The sequence below is a fragment of the Spea bombifrons genome, chromosome 12, assembly GCF_027358695.1.
Source record: "Spea bombifrons isolate aSpeBom1 chromosome 12, aSpeBom1.2.pri, whole genome shotgun sequence".
NCBI lineage: Eukaryota > Metazoa > Chordata > Amphibia > Anura > Pelobatidae > Spea > Spea bombifrons.
In genome coordinates, this window is record NC_071098.1 from 2,971,481 (window position 1) to 2,995,958 (window position 24,478).

The 24,478-nt window shown below is 44.4% G+C and overlaps 2 protein-coding genes across 3 annotated transcripts; both read left to right on the forward strand.

Moving 5' to 3' along the window:
* The first annotated feature begins 2,715 nt into the window (after positions 1–2,715).
* KIAA2013 (KIAA2013 ortholog) lies at positions 2,716–5,860 on the forward strand. Its single transcript, XM_053452110.1, has 2 exons — positions 2,716–3,734; positions 4,322–5,860. The coding sequence occupies exons 1-2, from the start codon at positions 2,759–2,761 to the stop codon at positions 5,179–5,181; spliced, it is 1,836 nt and encodes a 611-aa protein (XP_053308085.1). The 5' UTR covers positions 2,716–2,758; the 3' UTR covers positions 5,182–5,860.
* Positions 5,861–8,105: 2,245 nt separating this feature from the next.
* On the forward strand, positions 8,106–13,988 carry LOC128470247 (adenylate cyclase type 7-like). 2 transcript variants are annotated; one of them, XM_053452105.1, is made up of 8 exons: positions 8,106–8,498; positions 9,501–10,614; positions 11,327–11,461; positions 11,584–11,758; positions 12,701–12,799; positions 13,057–13,148; positions 13,343–13,480; positions 13,572–13,988. In XM_053452105.1, the coding sequence occupies exons 1-8, from the start codon at positions 8,344–8,346 to the stop codon at positions 13,848–13,850; spliced, it is 2,187 nt and encodes a 728-aa protein (XP_053308080.1). In that variant the 5' UTR covers positions 8,106–8,343; the 3' UTR covers positions 13,851–13,988. The 2 variants fall into 2 exon arrangements, with proteins under 2 accessions (XP_053308080.1, XP_053308081.1); XM_053452106.1 differs by lacking the exon at positions 13,572–13,988 and having other exon boundaries at positions 13,002–13,148; positions 13,343–13,461.
* Positions 13,989–24,478: the final 10,490 nt, after the last annotated feature.

Below are 24,478 nucleotides of genomic sequence, written 5' to 3' on the forward strand. Positions count from 1 at the left end.
TAGATCCAAGGGGGGTGTTATTAACCCCATCACTGCCAGGCGCAATGCATATGTCTGGGTTGTTATGAGAAAGTTTACTGGCCAATAAGCACAGACCCTCCGAATGCAGCTGGACCGATCCGCACTGCCCCCTGCAGCGATACTCAGCGGAGTCACTGCTCAGCTCCCCCCCGCACTCGGCTCCCAGTCCAGATGTTGCGGTGAGTACGTGCCGCACGTGAGGGAGGTGAGGAGCCCCCATGGGAAAGGGCTGGAGAATCCCAGCCGTCTCCCATTTCAGAACTGAGATCATTTAAATGTCCCCCCCCCCTATTTATGAAAAAAAGAATGTTTTTAAGACATTTCAATTAATTAAAAGGAGGCCTGAAATCCACATTATTCACCCCAAGTCACATTCAAAACGTATTCCAAAAATATCGCTCTGTTTTCTTAGTGTTACCCCAGTTATAGTTCTTGCCCCATAATATAAAGTTTTCAGGCAGCTGCATATCAGCCGTTTGTATGATTCTCGCTCTGTTATCTGAGCCCCGATCTACTAAACCCCCCGACTCCTTATCATACTGCCTGTGGGGAAAAATAGAACGACTCAGTCTTGATCATTCAGTCGGACTCTGTGACTAGTCTATGGAGGAACAGACTTCATTAGCATTGCCATAAAGCATCAGCTCAGTGTGGTGTTTGAGGAAAATATCACATGACAGCCATGCTGGGGGTTATATTACTGTATACAGCATTGGGGTTATTACTGCATACAGTGCTGGGGGGGTATTACTGTATACAGCGCTGGGGGTTATATTACTGTATACAGCGCTGGGGGGTTATTACTGTATACAGTGCTGGGGGTTATATCACTGTATACAGCGCTGGGGGGGGTTATTACTGTATACATTGCTGGGGGGTTATTACTGTATACAGCGCTGGGGGTTATTACTGTATACAGCGCTGGGGGTTATTACTGTATACAGCGCTGGGGGGTTATATTACTGTATACAGCGCTGGGGGTTATATTACTGTATACAGCGCTGGGGGGTTATATTACTGTATACAGTGTTGGGGGTTATATTACTGTATACAGCGCTGGGGGTTGTATTATTGTATACAGTGCTGGGGGGGTTATTACTGTATACAGTGCTGGGGGGTTATATTACTGTATACAGCGCTGGGGGTTATATTACTGTATACAGCGCTGGGGGTTGTATTACTGTATACAGTGCTGGGGGTTATATTACTGTATACAGTGCTGGGGGGGTTATTACTGTATACATTGCTGGGGGGTTATTACTGTATACAGCGCTGGGGGTTATTACTGTATACAGTGCTGGGGGTTATATCCGAACCACTTATCCACCACCCTCGCGGTAAAGTAAAACCTCATGCTATATGTTTTATTATGCTGTGTGTGTAATGTGTTACTGAGTGTATTACTGTCAGTGTTGTGTAGTATTGTGTATTATTGTGTATTGTTGTACAGTATTGTGTAGTAGTGTGTGCTGTTGTGTAGTACCGTGTATTGTGTGTTATTGTGTATTGTTGTGTAGTACTGTGTAGTATTGTGTATTATTGTGTAGTATTGGGTATTATTGTGGGGTATTGTGTAGTATTGTGTGTTTTTGTGTATTGTTGTGTAGTATTGTGTGTGACAGGCTGTGTGTTATTATGAATGACAGCCGCCGGATGCTGTGTCGCCCACTAGTACCGTAGAGTTTTCCTGTGACTCCGCCCACCCATATGTGACAGCGCCACGGATCACGTGACTCTCGCGGATTGCTTGGCGACCTGCTGGGAAATCTATGTTGTTCGCGACAGCAGCCGAGCGGCGAGGACGCCCAGTGACACTTCCGCGTTTTGGGGACAGTGAGGCTGACACGGGGAGGGCGAACGGACTGAGTGTGTTATGAGAGCGGGAGCCGGGACTGAGTGTGGGGGTGGGCTGGATACTAAATGAGTGTCCGGGGTTAGAGGCTGGGGGTGTCAGGTGGGGTGTCAGGGTTTGGGGGGTCTGTATATCGGGGGGCAGCGTGTGGCCTGTGAAGGATATTCAGGAAGTACCAGGAGTGTGTGCTGGCAGCTGGGGTCTGAATACCGAGGGGGTGCCGGGGAGAGAGTGTCAGGGAGTGGGGTCTTGATATTGGGGGTACCTGGGAGGCAGTGTCAGGGAGTGGTGTCTGCAGATTGAGGGGGTACCGGTCAGGGAGCGGGGTCTGGATATTGGTGGGTACCTGTGAGGCAGTGTCAGGGAGTTTGCAGATTGAGGGGGTACTGGGCAGGCAGGGGCAGGGAGTGGGGTCTAGATATTGGGGGTATCAGGGATTAGTGGGTACTGAAGGGGTATCAGGGAGGGAGTGTCGGAGTAAAGTGGGAGTACTCTGTATATTACATAAGGAGTGTAATGCTGGTCCCCGCGCTCTACTGATCAGGCTCGTCCTGTTTGAAAAGGTAATTATTTCAGGGTGTAGTGACTATGAGGGAGTGCCGGGGAACTTGAAAGGTTGTTTATGGGGGGGAGGTAGCGGCAGAAGCATTAGATTTAGTTGGGGATGACCGCTGACATACTTTACAAACTACAATAGGGAATGATTGCCAATGGCCTCTGTTCCTGGTCATGTAGTTGTTATGTTTGTTGTGTCGACAAAAAGGGTTTGTTTGCATAGTAAATATCGGCTATAATCGGGTACAATGAGTTACTGCGTAAGGGAAGCTGAACTCGTGACTTCAAGATTTCTTTCTGATTTCTTTTGAAGCAGCCGTCTCCTTCCTTATGAAGACTACGTCCCAGATGTGGCTACAGCAGAGGCTTAAAGCCTTTCCCGGACTCCTGTCTAGCAGCTGGGCACGCCGAGTCCTCGCCGTCCTCGGGTTCCTGGTCATTATATACTGGTATTTCTCGTCCGGGTCGCTCTATAGATCCTTGTGGTATTCCGGAGAGCCGAGAGGGGCGTCTGGGACCTGTTTACAGGCGCACACTAAGCAATGGAGAACTTTGCAAGAGAGGGGGGACCTTATGTTCGTTTCTTATCCCGGAGAAGAAACCCAACTGCAAGGACCTGTCATGGTTGGCAATGGCTATATCCTTGTTGACATTGGAAAGAACAATCTCTGGGTGTCGTCTGGGTCTGTACCTTTTCGTCGGAGTGATTATTCTCCTATGACGTTTGTCAAGAGTTCAGGGACGCTCACGGAAGTTCAAGGCTCCGCCGTGCTCCTGAAAGAGGGGTTGATAAGAACGATTCGATGTCTTCAGTTTGAGGCGTCGGATTCGGCCCGTGACTGTGTCACCATCCGTGAAGATCACTTCGCGCATAGGAAAAGACCCCACGTGTACGTCCAGACCATCCACATCTTGAACCCCAGCGACAGGGTGACTGCATTCGATATTTCTTACCAAAAACCATCACTCAACGGAGTCAAGTTCTCAACCAGCGTGGAGAAGGTTCAGGAGAGACAGTTCCTCCTTTCTTCTGGAAGGGTGTCCATGGAAGACGGGAAAAGTCTCCTGGTTGTGATCGCCACCAAAAAGCTGGTAAGCAGAGCGCAAGTCAGCCCCAAATCCGAATTCGGCGAAACCGTCCTCTCCGTTATTTACACATCCGAGCCGATCGACTCTGGAAAGTTGGACGACACGTTTAGTAAATTACGGGAATCTGCCAAGAAAGAAATGCTGGAGGTGATGCAGATGAGGCCGGATGATTTGCTTCGCGAACATCAAGAGATCTGGTCGGACTTATTTGTATCAGGTAATAAAAACAGAATAGAAAAATACTCTGTATTCCGAAATAATCTCATCCTTAGAACAATTTTGTGCTTTTATGACAGTTCTGTTCAAAAGTTCAGTAATCCAGCCAGACAGGGTTAATAATTTAAATGATTATTGTTCCTGGAAACGACTGATCTTTAATGGAATCACTTCATAGAAGTACAGAGGCCCTTTATCACTCCTGTGCCCCAATGGCCCTTTATCACTCCCATCACTTCTGTGTTCCAATGGTACGTTGTGTTCCCTGATCTAAGTTTAAGTTTAAAAGGCTAATTGATGGTCAGAAAACCCTTTTGTGATTATTACAGCCAGAAATGTCCTTGTTTTCCACGAAAACAGCTCAGTGACCCCAAACTTTTGAACGGCGGTGTATGTATGTATGTATGTATGTATGTATGTGTGTGTGTGTGTGTCTATATCTCTGTGTGTGTGTGTGTATGTATGTATTTATGTAGATATATATTCTTATAATGGTGGGGGTTTCAGCTCCAGAGAGGGCTGAGTTTCTTTCCTAATTCAATATGACGTCTTCTAATTTACCTTTTTTCCTCCTGTTTTGTTCCGTAGGAATTGAAATGAATAAGATTAAGGATTTGCACACGCCTTCCAGTGACACAATTAATAGCACTCTGTACTACATGCTGTCCTGCTCTCCGGCGCCGCTGGTCGACCCCCTTCTCAGTAAAGAAGAAAGCGATAAAATGGAAGCCACTCTGAATTACGCGGACCATTGTTTCAGCGGCCATGCCACCATGCACGCAGAGAACCTGTGGCCAAGCAGGCTCGGCGGCATCGCTCAGATCATTCAGCTCTGGGACTTGTGGAAGTTGACACTGCAAAAGCGAGGGTGCAAGAGCTTGGTGTTGGCTGGCGCGCATGGGCTTGTGCAGAGTATGATGCTGAGTTTCGGGGGGCTGCAGTTCACCGAAAACCACCTGCAGTTCCAGATGGATCCGCACGTCCTTCACAACAGTTACTCGCTGCGCGGAATACATTATAACAAAGACCTCATCAACTTAGCCGTGCTGCTGGATCAAGACGAGAAACCCTTTCTGCACGTTTCCGTGAAGTTCCTAGACAAGCCGGTGAATATTTATGCCTGCGAGGGGGGATGTCTGAATGAGCCGGTGGAACTGACCTCCGAAATCAGAGGACATATTTTCCCCGTTCTGGTTACCCACCCCATAACTCCGCTGCTGTACATCTCCACCGACCTGACGCATCTGCAGGACTTGAGGCACACGCTTCATCTGAAGGAGATCTTGGCGCACGAGGAGCACATGGCCAAGCAGTACCCGGGGCTGCCCTTCTTATTCTGGTTTAGCGTGGCCTCTTTGATACTACTTTTCCACCTGTTCTTGTTCAAACTTATCTACAATGAGTACTGCGGGCCAGGGGCCAAGTCGCTTTTCAGGAGTAAGGTATAACACAGCAGTAACTCCGGCTTGTCGTTGGGTTGTTACCAGAGCGAATCTGATTGGCTACGCCTTGATTGCAGGCTAGCTCCAAAGCCTTGGGGGGTCTTGCTTGGTGTGCGAGTGCGGTGATGGTTTATTTTTTAAGTTTCCACAGCATACAAGTTTGAGAATGTTCTACGTGGACAGTAACTCGGGATAAAAAGGGTCTCACATGCCCTGTTTGTTTAGATTTTTAAAAACATGTAAAATACACCTGGAAACCTAGTTAATGATTCGAGGAATGACAGTAAGCTCTTCTACACGAGATCTCGATGCTGCAAAGTATTTCTTCGACTTGTGTTCTAATTAAAGTTGTTGTTCAGGCGTATGTTGGGGAATTACTTGCGGTTACGAACACGCACGCGTCGTCGTAAGAAGGTCTGCGGATTCTTTCTAAAACTCCGTGAGAATTTTCTAGTGTGTCCCACCCACGCTTTATAACCCACAGGTCCAGCCGAAGACCCCTCGATGGTATTGTTTAACTTTTAAGAGCTGGCAGAAGGTCTTCCAGAGCACAGTGGCAGCTGTAGCACCATCAAGTCTTCTTAAATGTTTCGAGGTTAATGACCCGTTAAAGGATTAGTAGAGGATATTTTTAAAATGTGAATTTCATGAACCTCTACCGCTGTAGGGAGAATATCACAAATAATTATACAAAAAAAGTCACATTCTTTAAAATGTGTAAAATTAAGCGAAGCGAGAGGGTTATATTTGGGCGCAGTCTATCCGAGGTAGCTGTTAAAACATGATGGAGAGGGAGCTGTTCCAAGCTTGTAGACTTCTTCAATGCTATATGATGGGCTCAGCTGGATATCACAGAGATAATAGGGCTCTTGGCTGTATAAGGATGCTTCAGCCGCTCTGGGGGGGAATAAGAGTTTATCGCTTAAGCATCACAGCCCTATTTGGAGAGTGAATGTCATACACGGACTGGGCAGCTTCCAGTGAATGTATATCCGCAGCCTGTAACATTTCGCTGCCCGCGCTTTTCAGCTGCTTCATATTCAATTCATAGATCCTTCTATAAGAAAAAAATGGCTTTTAATATAATGGGATTGGTCTAAAAAATTACATTATAACCCTGACAACCTGGAAAGCCCCCCTTGTAGTTGCGATATATATATATCTATATCTCATAAGCCCTTGTGACTCTAGTGGACTGAGGGATATTCTCTATCGCTCCAAAATCACACTTTAATCCAAGCTATGCCGTGGTTAGCCATAGAAATATATTTAAAAAGGTCATCTCAAGGTATTGCGGAGACATACAGGTGAAATATTATCCCGATCGTACCGATACAGAGCAGATCCTTGTATGTGATTTATACTCCCAAACAAGTCTTTGTAATAGATGTCCTCATCAGCGCGTCTGCTGGCGACAGTAAATTCCTTCTCGAAGGGGACGATCCAAGTCACATTTCCAAACCCGATATTGTGGAGCATCTCTGCCTGTATTTGGCTGAAGTAGCAGAATTCCGTTTGCAGCAAATGCACTTTAACAGGACGTTATTATAGGACAACGAAGCCGCCTTTTGAAATTCTGATACAGTAATCTGTAACGCATATAACAGCGTTGCCTGTATCAGCCTCCTTTATATTTTAAGAGAAAGGAACAAGACGACCAATGCTGCAACTGTATCAGAATTCCCTCACCTGCAGCAGGTTCCTGATCTCAGAAATATTCGGCCACCGTTGCCGTGTAAAAAATATATTTTTTGTAAGCGCTGGATTTTCTTTACGTGGGTATTGCGTGAGGATTTGTCATTTCCCGGCTAGAAGCTTAGCCATTTACTTTTGTGTTAATGCCCCTTTATATATGCTTTTTATTCTGTTTCGTTAAACCCGATACGCGTAAGAAGCGCAGCCGATATAACCAGTAATCAACTTGCCGCGGCTTATAAGCGCATGCCTAAGAGCTCTCTCCCCGGTGCTGTAGCCAACAGCCCAGGTGCGACGTGCCAGGTGAAGTTTGAGGATCTATCACCTCTGGCTTATTCACGCAGGGTTAAAACAAATCCCTTTTAGTGCAGCATTACCGGAATTTGCTTAAATTAGCAAAAAAATTAATTGGAATTCCGTGCGTTTACCTGCCAAGTAACAAAATATCTTATCGATTAAACAGGGAAACGGGAATGCCTGATGGTAAAAAAAAAAAAAGTCCGGATTCATCGAATGTAAATGCAACCGGAAGATTGGAGGTCCGCTGCGGCTCGTATATCCTATGGGGGCTGCGACGGGAACACGGCCGCTGCAACCGCGTAGTGTCATGGATAATTAAGCAGCCATCGCAATCTGTAATGATTACCACATTTCTTGTGATTTATCCCAAAATATTACAATTGATTGTTTCAAATTTACAAAAAAAAATTAATCAAATTATTATTTATAATGTTTTTTATTTATTAGGTGGATAGTTGTGAATATTTCCGACACAAACAACACGCTGATCTTTAATACAGAAAATCTTTTGCTGTCCGGATCTGTTAAATACCGATAATTTATATCAAATTGTGTTTGTTTGCAAATCTTTGGTTCGTTTTCCGCCTTTTTGTGGAATGCGTTGGGGTTTAGCTGATTAAATCTGTAAATAAATCTTATTTTAAACATGTCTTTTTTTTGTAATTTTGTTTCTAATTATTTATTTTGCAAACTGGCTGAGTTTTAAATCAGTTTTTGTTGGGCTTGGGCTGTAGAACCCAGCAAACATTCTGACCTCCCAGAAAAAAAGGGGCTTCAGGGGAGGAAGAGGGGCTTCAGGGGAGGAAAAGAGGGGATGTGGAATATTCACTAAATAAGAGTTTAATTTTGGTGCAAAGCACATGGATATTTATCAAACTGGAAAGCTTTTTTATTTTTTTTACCAGAAAATTGGTTTTATGTAATTGCTTGTTTAATAAACAAGAACTATTACTAGTAGTAATTGTAAAATTATTATTAATCGAATGCAGGCATTGGGAATCTATTTATCCTAAGAATATTCCCGTTACTGTATTCTGCGCATTAATTGTCAGACTGGTGGAGAAGCCTCCTCAATGACTCTCCATTCACTGATCAGCGGAGGCTTCCCCGTCTCTGTCTATTTGGAAGGTGTCGGGCTTCAGAGACGGAACACCCTCTGGTGGGCTCTCAATCATGTTTAGGGTGCAGAGGGGTGAGTTACTGGGATCTGCAGCCCCATCATCTTCCTCTCTGAAGAGTAAGATTTATCTGTTCCAAACCAAGATGTCCAGCAACGTAAAAGGACCTTCGTCTGCGGGAGATTACGGGAGCGTTTGTGAAACATTCAGGTTTGAGCAAAATCAAATAATATGCTTTTCTATTATTGTTTTTCCCATTTATGTATATATATATATATATATGTGTGTGTGTGTGTGTGTATGTGTATATATATATATATATATATATAATATATATATACCGGTATATATAATATTATGCATAAACAGACATTTAAGAAAATTTTAAATCAAATATTGAATTTTTCCATCCATCATTTGACCTCCGACCAAGCTCTTCTTGTTTTCGATGCACTTTAGCTTTGATTATTTTTTTTTTCTTTTATTTATGTTTTTAGATCTCCAACTTGATTTTGTTTTTTTTTTTTTTTTTTCCTCTCTGCCCACTTTGAATATTTTAGTATATCGATTACATTTCAATTTGTTCTTAGAAGATGATTTTGCATGTTTTATTTTTGTCGGGTCTGAAGTCTGGTAAAATAATCCCTAAAATGTTAAAATGTATTTAATATGACACGCTGATTACCCGATACAATCTTTCTTTTGCCCCAAGTAAAACAATTCTCATAAAAATACGCAATTGTATTCACAATTTTTTTATTTCTAAATATACCCAGATGTATTTCTGATCAAAACAAGAAACTTGAAAATATTAAATTTTAATTGAATATTTCAAGTAGTAAAATGTAATGTTTTTCTAATTTTTTTTTTTTTTTTTTAGCATATCTAAAAAATGTATTTTACCTTTTGAGTAATTTGTGGTCAGGCTTTCAAGTTTGTTTTATGTACCCCAACAACAACCCTACGGGACCTAAGTAGATTAAGGAGATTTGTATATTTAATTGGGACAGCGAAGCCAAATTTTTTATAATATTAGTATTTTTTTATTTATTTTTTAGTATTTAAGGAATTGTCGGTTGGTGAGACAAGACTCTTCTCCTGCTTTTCTACCATTGGCTGTTTAGTGACCTATCTTAGAGGCCATTTAACTCTAGAAAATTAGACATATTGTCGCATCTCCATTATTGGTCTCTTTTTAACATTGCCCTACAGGTGTCATCCACCAACCAACCTTAGGCTGAGCCGTACAGTCAAGCGTATATTGGCAGCGTGTTTGGTTTCGTTGGTTACCCTTCTTGGATCAGTCTCCATCGACCTGAACAATTGTTTAAAAGATTGGAGGAGCACGGAAGAAGCTCTCTACGGGTTATCTTCCTGCACCAATCTTTTAGCCATGAAATTCATTAGTTTCCTCCAAGACCAGAAGAAACTTTGCTGCTGGGACAACCTCAACTTCACCGACAGAAGGACCTTCGTCATGGACAATATGCGCTCCTTCTGCAGGGAAGAAGGCGGCTTGCAGAACTACAACAGAATATGCGAGAACAAAGCGGAGATGAGACATATTTGTGAGTTATTCACTCGCAGGCTAAAAATGAGACTGGATAATGCTACAGACGCCGACCCAACGTTGGGCGATGTGTTCTCGGGGATGATTACGCAGATATTGGAAGACTGGAACAGCTCTGATGGAGATCTCGTGACGTCTATGAAAAACCAAGACTGGATGGATGTTTTGTCCCTGCGTCTACTGTTGAGGGCTAGAGAAGCCATGGGTGACCTTGGTTGTCCTTCACCGTTGGCATCTGAGGACCTTCAGAGTGCATCGTACCGAATACTCACCATGTTAAACTATGCAGTTTATACGTCAGACACACTTCACGCTTGTTGGATGGATAATGGGAATGGTAGTCGTTTATCCGGCTACCTAACAAAATACCGAAACGTTCTTCTTTTTGCTCCGCTCGGAGACCCGCGGTCAACCTTTGGGACCCTAACAGCCGACGGCCGATTGGATTCTGCGCGAAACTGCCTGTTTCACAAGGCTTATGAAAAGCTCAACAATAAATCCAGAGATATTTTGGGAGAGGTCAGTCTGAAGGTGACGCTCCTGGCCGTCACTTGCGTTCTGTATCCCATCGTCCTGGTGTCGTTTAAACAAATGACGGAGTGGATACAGGACTACGCCAAAAGCCTTAAAGAGAGGACGGAAGACCTTAAAAAAGAGAGACGCGTCGCCGAAGATCTCCTGCATCAGATGTTACCGAGAACTGTAGCAAAGCAGCTTAGGAAACAGAAGCAGGTCGAGGCAGAGAGCTATGACCAAGTAGGTCTATATGTAAGGGGTATACGAGTTAAGGATATATAATAAGGCAATAAGGCAGGTCAACTGAGCGAGGGGCCAAACTCACCAGAAACAGGAGAAATGCCCCAAAAGACGATAGGTTTGACTATGTCTGTCTCCTAGTTCTTCAAGAGCTGGAGGTCAACTCAAGCCAACAATGGCTCGCCCGACGCTGGGTTTAGGTCTCTAGTACCTCTTCATGTCGCTATATTAGCCTTCTAGACGAGCGCTGGTGCTGGGGCAAGCAACGTGTAGACATTTGGCAGCTATGGAGATCGTTGAACGCCATAAGGCACAGGGAGGCTTCCCCCAAGCCTATCATCACCCCCCCAACATTAATGCAAGACCCCCCTCGTCCTCTCAAGCCCCTTTAAACGCAGAATGAATTCGTAGCTCAGGCTAACTGTTAATGCAAATAGCCGTCATTGTTATTTAATTGACGATAATAGATAGAATTAAAGACTCTCCTCTGAAATCGCTCGCTGGACGTAAAGCCTTTTTATCCTAATTACCCCTCTCCCCGGTGATATTCATTAAAGAAAGTGGCAGACGGGGAGGGATAAAACCCACCAGGTGCGCCCAGAATTATTCCTGAACCATAATAGTTTACCGGGGCTGGTTATATTGTAACCGGGGGGGATTCCATACTTCTCTATTAACCCCTAACGTTATTCTCTCTGTTTCTTGCCGTCAGGTGACGATATTCTTCTCGGATATCGTCGGCTTTACAGCTATCTCGGCTTCCTGCACGCCTCTCCAGGTGGTGGGGATGCTGAACAGTCTGTACGTTTGCTTCGACAGCCGGATAGAGTCCTACAACGTGTACAAGGTGCTTTACGTACTTCAGCAACTTAATGATAGGGGAGAGATAGCTAAATGGGGAGGAATAATCCTATACTTTATATGAAATATATATATATTGATGAAAACCATCGTGGTTCCCGTTTACAGGTGGAAACCATAGGAGACGCATACATGGTGGTCAGCGGGCTACCGGAGAGGAATAACACCCGGCACGCCGACGAAATAGCAAAGATGTCCCTGGATCTGGTGGCCGCGGTCCGCCAAGTGGTTATTCCGCACCTGCCTGACGAGAGGCTGCGGCTGAGAGCTGGCATTCACACCGGTATGTGCGATGACAAAACCAAACGAGAAAAGCATGCGCGACAACGTGAGACACCGCTCCAGTTATAGACCTGCAACGTGTACTCGGGAAACGACCCAACGGGGAAAGCCGCGCATGCGCCGGGGATCGGGGGGGAAATACAATCCCCTCTTTATCATGCAGTTTGGGATTTGTAGGATTTACGGGCATGTTTAACTAAGTAGCGAGCGGCTGCCACGCTGCATCCCGTTTAGGTGGGGCGGAATATCTCGTATGTATATTTTTATATATACCGTATATATATATATATATATATATATATATATATCATTTATTTTATATTTACTATAATAATAATATATAATAATATGATATATGATATAAATCAACTCAAATGTTACAAATCCATCCCATTTGTTTCCGTTAATGTTTGGCCGTTGCCGTCTCCTCTGTTTTTTTAGTTAGTGTTATATTTCCCAATAGCTTCTCCGTCTGTCTGTTGGCCGGTGAGAGCGCAGTATAAGAAGCTGTAGATTTCACAAAAATTCCAGAATCCTTGAGCCAGATCAGCGCGATTTACTGGCACTGAAACAGTCAATAAGATGAATATTAACTCCATGAATGCTGGGGTGTTATATTACTGTATACAGCGCTGGGGGGTTATATTACTGTATACAGCGCTGGGGGGTTATATTACTGTATACAGCGCTGGGGGGTTATATTACTGTATACAGCGTTGGGGGTTATATTACTGTATACAGCGCTGGGGGGTTATATTACTGTATACAGCGCTGGGGGTTATATTACTGTATACAGCGCTGGGGGTTATATTACTGTATACAGCGCTGGGGGGGGTTATATTACTGTATACAGCGCTGGGGGTTATATTACTGTATACAGCGCTGGGGGGGGGGTTATATCACTGTAGACCCCTCAAAGAGTGTTTGTTTTGTGGGTTTCCAGGGCCGTGTGTTGCTGGTGTCGTCGGGTACAAGATGCCGCGTTACTGCCTATTTGGCGACACGGTCAACACAGCTTCCCGGATGGAATCTACCAGTTTACGTAAGTTTGAAATGAATGTCATTTAAAAAATATTTTCTGAGCGTATTCTCTGAGCCAATATGCAAAAAATGTAATAAATAAATATGTGGGTATATAGAAAAAAAATTATAATTTAAAAAACTGGGGCAAGTGAAGTGGGTTGGACATTGACACAATGGGGTGGAGTAACAAATAAGCCACACCCCTTGGCATGATGGGACAGGTCTGCTTTATGGCGTAATGCCCAACGATAAGCCGTCTTCTAATTCTCTAACCAGCTCAGAAGATACACATCAGCTCCGCCACCTACCAGATCCTCCTCATCGACGACGCTTATGAGATTGAGCTCCGCGGGGAGATTGAGGTGAAGGTAAGGAAACCCCCCCCCCCGAGCACCATTTGTATCCGTGTGATAGATCCGTGTGATCCGTGTGAAGTTATCTCGACGCCATCGCATGCGTTCTGGTGGCAGTCATATCCTCGTAGACCGTGGAGTTGGAAGCTGGCAGCGTTGCTGTGTATTCTGCAGAATTTGGAATTCCCCGCGTTTTTTCTTTATTTCAGGGCAAAGGAAAAATGAAAACGTATTGGCTTCTCGGAAACAAAAATTACAGCGTTCAGAACGACAGCCTCGTCTGCCACTGGAACCCAGAGATCTCCCGGAGGAAGAAGCTGGAGCTCAGCGTGGGCTCCGTCCAGCAGGTGAGGTCCTACCTTGGAGACGGAACGTCGAGGCGATGGGGAGCGTTCTAACCTGCGTTTGAGAGAGAGATTTATTCTTTTTATCCTCCAGTCTTTCTCCAGCATCATCCCGTCTGAAACGAGCCGGGTGAACACCCCGCGTATCGTCGAAGAATTAAGTGGTGAAGAATCTGTGGAGCGATCCCAGGAGCTGAGAGTCGAGGGCCGTGCAAGTGACCCAACGACAGAACCGAAGACCCCGCCATCCCCAACGCAACAGGATAGACCATCCAGCCTGCGCGTCCCGGTCTCAGCGAGGGCGGAAGGGGACGTCTACAACAAGCTGGGCCAAAGAGCTATCGCTCTACCGGGGTTCGTGGAGGAATCCTGACGTTCTTTGTCTTGGGTCCGCAACAAACGTTATTTTTTTTAATCTTCCTGTGAGATCATCAAGTATGGCTTTCTTTGTTAAAAATAGTGGTCCGAGACATACGATACCGCATCATACCGCACACTGTTACTCTTTGTCCAATCAGATCACTGCATTTTGTCACTCATTGTATAGACCAAGGTCACATGCAGATACAGATGTATTGGCTGCAGCTAAATTTATGGATCAACCTAGCCATCTATATTAAAGGATCTAGTACTGGGTCTGCCATGCCCTCACTGCTGTCAAGGAACGACAGATCTGTCTACATCTATTTGTTTTTACAGCACATCTCATAGGGTTAAACGTTCCAAAACGTATTGGCCGCGTCCAAACCACTTGGTGGACAGACCGTTTCACCCTCTTTATGTCCGTGACGTCCAGCAGTTCCATGGTATTTATTTAGACCAAAAAGAGGAAGGTCCACCATGAACCTCCTCTGATGAAGAAGGAGACAACCTCTCAGGAGCTACAACCTCTTGCCAATTATATTAAGAACCTGGAACACTCGGAGATCCCCCGGAATCCATGCAGCCGGGGGGGATGGATATTTCAACACAAAGCTGTCAATCAGCAGAGTGATGGGAGCAGAGTGATGGGAGCAGTGTGATGGGAGCAGAGTGATGGGAGCAGTGTGATGGGAGCAGTGTGATGGGAGCAGAGTGTTGGGAGCAGAGTGTTGGGAGCAGTGTGATGGGAGCAGAGTGATGGGAGCAGTGTGATGGAAGCAGTGTGATGGAAGCAGAGTGATGGGAGCAGAGTGATGGGAGCAGTGTGATGGGAGCAGAGTGATGGGAGCAGTGTGATGGGAGCAGAGTGATGGGAGCAGAGTGATGGGAGCAGAGTGATGGGAGCAGAGTGATGGGAGCAGTGTGATGGGAGCAGAGTGTTGGGAGCAGAGTGATGGGAGCAGAGTGATGGGAGCAGTGTGATGGGAGCAGTGTGATGGGAGCAGTGTGATGGGAGCAGAGTGATGGGAGCAGAGTGATGGGAGCAGAGTGATGGGAGCAGAGTGATGGGAGCAGAGTGATGGGAGCAGAGTGATGGGAGCAGTGTGATGGGAGCAGAGTGATGGGAGCAGTGTGATGGGAGCAGAGTGATGGGAGCAGTGTGATGGGAGCAGAGTGATTGGAGCAGAGTGATGGGAGCAGAGTGATGGGAGCAGAGTGATGGGAGCAGAGTGTTGGGAGCAGTGTGATGGGAGCAGTGTGATGGGAGCAGAGTGATGGGAGCAGAGTGATTGGAGCAGAGTGATGGGAGCAGAGTGATGGGAGCAGTGTGATGGGAGCAGAGTGATGGGAGCAGAGTGATGGGAGCAGAGTGATGGGAGCAGAGTGTTGGGAGCAGAGTGATGGGAGCAGAGTGATGGGAGCAGAGTGATTGGAGCAGAGTGATGGGAGCAGAGTGATGGGAGCAGAGTGATTGGAGCAGAGTGATGGGAGCAGAGTGATGGGAGCAGTGTGATGGGAGCAGAGTGATGGGAGCAGAGTGATGGGAGCAGTGTGATGGGAGCAGAGTGTTGGGAGCAGAGTGATGGGAGCAGAGTGATGGGAGCAGAGTGATTGGAGCAGAGTGATGGGAGCAGAGTGATGGGAGCAGAGTGATGGGAGCAGAGTGTTGGGAGCAGTGTGATGGGAGCAGTGTGATGGGAGCAGAGTGATGGGAGCAGAGTGATTGGAGCAGAGTGATGGGAGCAGAGTGATGGGAGCAGAGTGATGGGAGCAGAGTGATGGGAGCAGATGTCCCCTGCGTGCTCTGCCAACCATCGGAGGTGTGAGAGCTCAGGTCAGGATCAGACACCTGATTAGCATGAAGCTTTCTCTATCGTGCGTCTCATCTTTTTCCCCACAAAGGATACTGTAGCTGGAGTTTTAATTTGGGAAATTATAGAAAATTGCTTTGTTGCCATGACCACCGCAATTAGCGGGATCAGCGCAACATCAGGACGAGGACCCCATAAATTTCCTTTAATTTATTACATTTAACCAAAATCTCTTTCAACTGAATTAAAAAGCCTTTCTTTTGCTTCTATTTATTAATAATTTCCATAATGTAATTCTAATTATTTGTTTGTTTTTCTCATTTATATGTTACAATTTTGTTTAGTTTTTTTTTAATAAACCCCGTTATATTGCAATAAGATAAATCTGTTTTACGAAGAACTATTATTATTTTATTGGCCGTTTACTTTATATTACAATAAAGTGGGTATTAATATTCAGGAGTTAAAATAATCTTTTTTTGTTTTTAATTTAATACATAATCTTATTTCCTTATTTAAAAAAAAATAATAATAATTATGGTGTAACACAAAGAAGAAAAAAAAATGGGAAAAAATGCACGTGGTTCTTTTAATGTAAAAAGTGAATTTGTGTATATTAACAAGCTTTTGAGAATTATTTGTATCACATACCGGCTATAAATGCACATAGGGGGCCCCAAATACTCGCCCCTCTAAATATCTCTAACCAGCGAGATTAGTAAAATGAAGGATTTCAAAAAGAAAAATTACATCGTCTTTAAAATTGGAATTTTTATCTGTGAGCTAAAAAGTTCATAAAGTAAAGCTTTTAAAATCCTCTGTCCTCGGGACCCTTAGAAAAAAGTCACAAAGCTTCTTGACTAATGGTGGCACCAAATGCATCTAATAAAGATCCTCATGGAAACCACGACTTGTTAGAAGGTAAAGATATTCTGAATGAAGTCACCTGTATGCAAGCAGGGATTCCAGCTCTGGTAAAGCAGCGCTGGAGCTGACTCCTTTATATTCTACTCTGATTTTAATGGTGTCTGAGCAAACTGCTCAGAGTAGAATATGAAGGCGTAAGCTCCAGGCTGTGCGACCCATGCCCATTCCCCCCTTTATACCCTGGGATTGGGGTAAATACCCGGAGGCCGGAGAGTTTCCGGGTATCAGTGACGTAATTCCATGTCCAGAATGTTGGAACGGTCCGTAAGGCTGGCTGTAATTCCCAAAGTGTCCAGCAGGTGTTGCTAGATCCCCGCTATTGTTTCGACGTTCGGGGTTTGTCGCTCCCCCTAGCGGGCGGCGTGGATCCAATTAAAATAAAACCCGAGGATGTTTTTAACGCTTTATTTATATGATTCCGACGCGTTACATGCGAAGGAAAAGAGAAATGGATCCAAATGTATAGAAAATGACTACAGCTGAGATACAAATCATTTTTATCTCAATCAATGAGTTATTTTTTTTTATTAAGCCAAATAACTTGGATGGGGGGGGGTCAATAAAATATAGAATGCAGTTGACTTTGGGAAATATCTTAAAAAGGAATATAAAAAAAATATATATAATTTACTTTTTAATGTTAAAGGATTTTGAGGGACAAAAAAAGATCTCAATTAAGAAGACTGTGCCCTAAAAAAACATCTGGTCGCCCTAAAATAAATGTGCAAAATGCTCAAACATTGCAGTGAGGAACAGCAGAGGTTTAGTTGGTGCCTTAAAGAGCTTGCTGGGGTTTATTGCCCCTGACTTGGGCAGATTAACAAAAACAGGTCTGTATATTTTAAATTGTTGCGAGTTTTAGGATAAGCCATCATTTGTACATATAATTGAAAAAAAGGTTGAAAAAAATAGTTTTTTGATTTGAAGCAAAAACACAGACAATCAAAGGGTTAAACACATTAAAATATATATTTTAGGAGCCATTAAAAAAAAGATTAAAATCATCACCAACCCCTATATTGTGTTGGGATGGGGGGGAGGGGGGGGGTGTTTTAACATAAGAGTGGCCAAAGGAGGTGAAGAACAAAAGTTCTCTCCTTAAAAGTGGGTTTTGGGAATTTTAACAGCACTTCTTGACTTTTTTAACTCAACTTTGAAGCAAGGATCCAAATTTTGCGAAGCCTACTCATTGTCTACAATAAAACTCGCATTGTCTCCGTCTTCCAATGATTCCCAATACCTGGCTTAGCTGATGAGAGTTGTGTTGGTACTTTTCGCACGTTTCAGGCAGACAAACTCATTGGGGACCTCAGATCCTCCAAACCCTGGCAGAACCCACCAGCGGATCGGACGAAAGCCAAATGATTGCCAATTATTATCTTCTCCATCCGCTTCCTTCTCTGCCAATCGGGTGACGAATTAAAGTTACTTCATTAAAACTAAACCCCCATTGATCAGGAAGCTCGTTTCGTTAATGGATCTCCTGGTTCTTCTTTAGAACTTGCACTAAGTATAGCGCTCTCTGGCTCTCCAGCGTCATTGTCCATGGCAGGAAGGAGCTGCTCGGCCAAACAAAAGCCCCAGAAGAAAGACGCTCTGTGAAGTCATGACTATGACCCAACACGCTGCACTAATCCAGCGGCTCCCTCGACCATTAGCAAGAACTTCATTGTTCGGAAAGGTCTTGGGTTCTGCTTAGCCGGCGGATGGTGGTGAGTGAGGCGGTCGGCCGGTGGTCAATAAGCCTCCTCTAACAAACCTCGGATAAGACTTTAGTTTAATGCGCCTCCAGCTGTTATAATGGAAAAGGTGAGAAAAGAAGGACAAGGGTGACATCATAAGCGGACGTGGTAATTAACAGCCTGAGGAAGGACAGGTTGGGGGGTCGTAGAGCGTCGCCGGACTTAAAACCAGATGGACAATAACTACCCGTTCTCATTATCATCCGCGTAAACCTCCAGAATCCTGATACGAGGGGCAAACCGCCTCCGTCCTACATTATATGTATAAGAGATCGCCGCAATTACCTGACGTCAGGCTGAGCCTTTGTCCCGCGGCCTTAAAACATTCTAAAAATAATTAAAAAAGGAGATTCTGGGGTCAGAAACACCAACAACCCCCTCCCCCCAACACACACTTTATTCCGATATTAAAGATCTTTCGGTTCTTTGCAGATTCACAAGGAGTCTCTCCCACGACCTCTGTCCATCCGTAAAGTGCGTATCCTTTGGTTTATCTTTGTTACGTTCTTTTCACGCCATTCGTAAACATTCTAAAGAAGAATTAACCCCATAACGAGAGGATTCCTATATTTCTAAACATTATTAACTATTAAAACGAAGGCTGTCGGAAATGTGTTGGCTCTGCGTCGCGCGTGATGTAGGGCGTCGCGTTCTGATCTCCAAGAGGCTTCCAGGTCGTGAGAAGTAGATTTAAAAATAGAGGATAGAATAAGAGGCCGTGATCTAAAACAAGATGGTCAGAGGATTAGGAAGTGTTACCTTACTGAGAGGGTGGCAGATAAATGGAAAAGCCTCCCAGCAGAAGTGGTAGAGGATAATACAGTGAGGGGATTAAACATGCGCGGGTTAGACATACGGCTCCTGAATCTAAGACGAGACCAACGACTGATTAAGGTTTGAGTCGTTACAGCGGGAGAAACTATTTATTGTTCATTATCTGCCATTATTACCTCATCATAAATGAAGCCGGGATTATTATTATTATTTATTGTTTTTGCATAGCGCCATCCTATTCCGTAGCGCCGTACGATGAGATCGACACATGACTGTCCGTGCTCCGTCGGATCGTAATCCTCGGATCTGGCATATTTTGCGTCTGTCCTCACGATCACGCAGCGATGATGTCATGTTCCAAAACCGCGTTAACACTTCAACACCACATCGAAAAAAAACAAATGTCCTGGTTCTCGGGGAGGCGACACGGCGAAGAAACCCGCTCTGTTCACACAAGATAGCGTGTCCGGGACGCATTCCACACGCATGTGGTGACAGCGCTGCCGAGGACGCGTTTCACACCTCCCCTTCCCCGTCCGTCACACGCCGCGGGCTATCGCCTTAAAGAATGCAGCGTTATAAATATATTACACACCGCGGGGCTCGGGGGCTTACGTTTCTACAAGGTTATCGACCGGCGGCGCCACGAGGATGAACCCAGAAGGGAAATATTCCCCTTACCCTGCCCCGGGGGCATTTCCGGCTACACGGGGGGCAATTACACGTCCCTGACGACCTCACCAAAGAAGAATGTTCATTATAATATAATCATAATTAGCATTCTTTAGATGTAAATAAAGTATAGATTATTGATGGGAGTATTTAGGGGAGGATCTAAGCTGTCAATCAAATATTCAAATCCGTTGGATTTGACGTAAAAAAGTCAGGGGGTATTATTTACAAAGTGGAAAAGAAGTGCGGTCACCATAGCAACGGATGGCATGTTCAGCTAATTGTTCCACTTTTTTGCTGCTTATTAGACGCAACTTTACAATAAACGTTCCATTTCTTCTCGTTTCCACCGTTTAATATGTCTGAACGGATTTTATAAAGACGGGGAAAAAAGAAAGAGCTCTGGTTTTTTTTAATGACACTTTAATGAAAATCGCCGTTTACAGAATTTAAACAGAAACAGAAACTCACCCAAGGAATTAAAAGCCTGCCGATTAAACCGAAGTGGCGTTGTAATGCGTTTACGTCGCCCGCGTGATACGAGGCGCGCATTACATTTAGCAGCAAATATATTTTAATAGAATTTGGCCGTCTCTGCCGTAACTTTGTTTTCTCCGTTTAAGGAAACCCGCGGCTCAGAAACGTATAATAATAACAACCTTTCATTTCTTATTAGAATGTTTTTAGAAATTTGTATTTGTGAATAAATCTTCAGACATCTCTAAAGAGCCGATGTGTGGCTTTTGCATTAAGAATCACTTGATACGTGGGACAGCCTCCCAGCAGAAGTGGTAGAGGGTAATACAGTGAGGGTATTAAACATGCATGGGATGGACATACGGCTCCTGAATCTAAGACGAGACCAACGACTGATTAAGGTTTGAGTCTTTACAGCAGGAGAAACGGGCAGACTAGACGGGGGCCGAATGGGGCCATCAGAATCTATATTTCTATGAAGTAAACCGGCACAAGTTAAGTTCATTCTTTTGGAGAGTATCGCTGCGGGTTCAGGAAGTGTCCGGAGGTTGTGTAGTTTGGGGTGATTGGGGACGGATTAGGTATAGGGGCCGGCGCGGACAGGTGCAGCGTACAGATCGATGCCCCCCTTGAGCCGTTCGTATTCCCAATGCAGGGGTGCAAGAAAGCTCACTTACTGGAAACACTCGGCACTCCTATCACCGTCAGACAACACTCCGCTCCAAATACTTGAGCTATCGCTTCCCGGCGTGTCCGCGGCAATTCGAGGAGATAAAGCCGGCGATGAGGTCATTTCCCCCGAAGGAATTCGGCAAATTACTTTCTAACGAGCTACGATTATTACAACCTCGACGATCTTCTGGCCTCTGACACCGGAGGATATCGAGAGACAATCCGTACCCCCAATTAACCCCTTAAGGACAATGGGCGGTCCCTAAACCCATTGAAAACAATGCATTTTGAGCCCCTACATGTACGGGCTTTGTCATTAAGGGGTTAATGTCAATTTATGCTACATACATGTTTATACCATATCTCTGCTGCTATGGCATCCAAGCATTTCAGCCAATCGGTGCGCTGACCTGTGTAAATAGGAATAGGGTAACATGTATCAGATGACTGATCTAAATATAAGCAAACCGTGATATTCTTTTGTTCCTAAGTGACGAATAATTTTAGATCTAACATATTTGGGGGGGTGTTTATTTTTTTTAATATAATTAAATATAGCCACAGTTTGGAAAAAAAAAAACCTAAAAAAAATGTGCTTCCAAGTTCTTCAACGTGACCAAATATTGGTTTCTCGTCCCTAAATTTACGGCACTTTGTGAATATCTCCCAGAAGGGCCGGAAGTTCCATTTTGAATGTCGGAATCTCCCGTCCAACTTGGTAACTTTAGCCATTCCGGCTCCTGGGAGGGAAACAGTTTCCAGTAACCATAGCGATGGTTACTTTCTTCACAGCTGACCCTTCCGTGAAGCTCCAGCGCGTGGATCCGGCCGCCGGGGGGGGGGGGTTGTCGGGGAGTGAGGACTCGCCACCTGACGGTGTAATCGTAAGGCTGACAGTTTATTTAATCATCCGCTGGAGCGCAGACTCCGAGCCCCGCTCCGGCTCGTTCTATCTGCCGTGCCGAAGTGTTAATTTAAAGCTCTCCCTGTAATCGTCTGGCGCTGGCAGGTAACATGACATTCTGCAGCCGCGCATGACAAAGTCTCAAGCACACATGGGGCTAATGATTCCTGCCGGGAATCAGATCCTGTCAGCCGCCGATCCCCCGACAGATAGAGAAGCTGAACATTTTATTACCGGAACGTGGAGCTTTCATGTCCCCGATCTGTGTTTGTACGAATGCTAAAACACTTTAAAACTGGGAAAAATGGGGAAAAAACCCAAAACATAAAAAAAACTGTAAAAAACAAAATATACAATAATCTCATTTTATATTAAAACATGAGAATCGGTAATAATTACCATCAGTTATGCTCATTTGGCGATGTCTGTATTATGACTTATAATTTATATAATAATAGTATAAAATAATGTTATATGACATAGGAAGCTGAAGAACACGCGTGTAACGGGCGGTAGGGTCTCACAGAAGGTCCCCACTGGTAAGTTTGCCTACAACCCCCTTAAAATGACCAGGACCCTGCTTTATTCGGAACCTCCGGCTCCCCTGATGAGAGTTGGAGTTCATGGCAAGCGCCGGGCACCAGGTCAGCCGTTATAATTACAGGCGGGGGGCCGGCGGACGCCCCCGTGAAAGGAATAAAACAAACAGAGACGCGTTCCTCTGGGAACAGGCGCTAAACAACGCCCTGGCCGCTGTGCCCAGCATGCCCCCTTCTTTATACGGGGAATGCGGACTCTGTATTACGGGCCATGCGCGGCCTCCGCGTTATCTCCCCTCATTCCTGTCTCCTATCGCTCCGGTGCGGGAATGCTCTCCAAATTCCGGGAATGCGTGATCTCACGCGCCTTGTAAACTTCACAGGACGGGGGCCAAATTATTATTATTTTTAAATAATTTGGTAATTTGGAATATATTTTTAAATGTAATTTTTTTGGCTGGTAGCACCAAGCCGAAGGGTAATAAATAATTCATTCTGCATTTTTTAATGTGTTATTATTATTTTTATTACTTTTTGTATTTGTTGTATATTTTTATTTGTATTTATACAGACATGTTTTTATATAGAAATATGAAATATTATGTGTTTTTTATTTTTTATATAATGAAATAAAAGTTTTTAAGTAGTAACAGCTTTTGTACACAAATAGGGGTTTTGTGTAAAAATTTTAGAATTTTAAAAAAGGTTTTTTTTTAACCCCCTCCGTATTATAATATATATACATATAAAACATAATATTTTTCAGACTTAAAACATATATTTAATGAAATTATCCCTTTCAGAACTATTTAAATCAGAAATATTTTTTATTTTTCCATAATGAGTTAAAACGCTCATATATATGTAGCTTTAACCCTTTAATAGTCTTGGATCGGCCATCATAGGACATAAAAAATGTATGTAAAAATAAATCAGAAAACAGACAAAATGAATAAGTTTAATTTAACAAAAAATACCTTTACTCTCCTGTTAACGCTGGAAGTCCATTGATGGCTGTGAACGGGCGATGAGCTCAACGAACCCCAACGGCCCCCCAGGACCCCGGAAAGACGGCTGAGTGCTAATGTGTGGTAATTGACCGGTGATTTACTGGAATTTGCAGAAAAGCCGCTGTATTTAGAATCCGCCGTCGCTGATGATCGTTGTTTCCTAGGGACGTCTGGTTGGCCAAAGACCTTCTCTGGTCAAAGCGAGGCTCGAGAAAATGTACTAAACGGGGATAAACTGAAGAAAATGATCTATTATTATGTTATTCCAGGAATCCAGCAATCACAGCTTTTACCCTTTGAAGGGTTTAATGCCCCCGGCAGCTTCCGCAAAGAATTATGTATATTAACGTTATTTAAGAGCTCTTCATTACATAAAGACCTTAAGGAGAAGCTGCAGCTCCCCTCAACGTCTGCGGTCCGACGATTCTCGCTTGAAGCAGCCAATCAGTGGCAGGGAAGCCCCCCCAACGCTGGAATTCATTCCCAAAGTGACCCCAGAGAATTACAGGAGATGTTCTCCATCAGGGTAACATTTATTACACAAAAGGGAGAGAAAGGAGAACTCAAAAAATTCCATTATAGTGATATCCAACTGGACTTTTTTAAAATTTACTGAGACGGTGGTAGATAATTGGAACGGCCTCCCAGCAGAAGTGGTAGAGGGTAATACAGTGAGGGTATTAAACACGCATGGGATAGACATACGGCTCCTGAATCTAAGACGAGACCAACGACTGATTAAGGTTTGAGTCGTTACAGCAGGAGAAACGGGCAGACTAGACGGGGGCCGGATGGGGCCGATCTGCTGGCAGAGTCTGTGCAGAGAACTTCTAAATAGCTGCGCTCAGCTAAAACCCGCGGAAAGTTATTGCCCCGGCGGCCGTTTATGGACAGCAGGTGTTCTGACGTATATTTAGAGCTCTATAGATTAAAATAGATTTTCATTTAGAATTCCTAAAAAAAAAGGGTTGTATGATGAGCTGAAAGTCGCCGGGAATGCGTTATTAAAGCGGGATGAGAATAGTCTGCGCAATCAGTGCGTTTGATTCGCGTGATGCGATCGTCAGCGAGGGGTCACCGCCGAGCGCTGGGATTGAAGACGTTACGATT

Coding starts and splice junctions, on each gene's coding strand:
- LOC128470247 (XM_053452105.1), top strand. CDS start 8,344: ATGTTTAGGGTGCAGAGGGGTGAGTTACTGGGATCTGCAGCCCCATCA. Junction 10,615..11,326: donor AGGCAGAGAGCTATGACCAA/GTAGGTCTATAT, acceptor TCTTGCCGTCAG/GTGACGATATTCTTCTCGGA. Junction 12,800..13,056: donor GATGGAATCTACCAGTTTAC/GTAAGTTTGAAA, acceptor TTCTCTAACCAG/CTCAGAAGATACACATCAGC.
- KIAA2013 (XM_053452110.1), top strand. CDS start 2,759: ATGAAGACTACGTCCCAGATGTGGCTACAGCAGAGGCTTAAAGCCTTT. Junction 3,735..4,321: donor GTCGGACTTATTTGTATCAG/GTAATAAAAACA, acceptor TTTGTTCCGTAG/GAATTGAAATGAATAAGATT.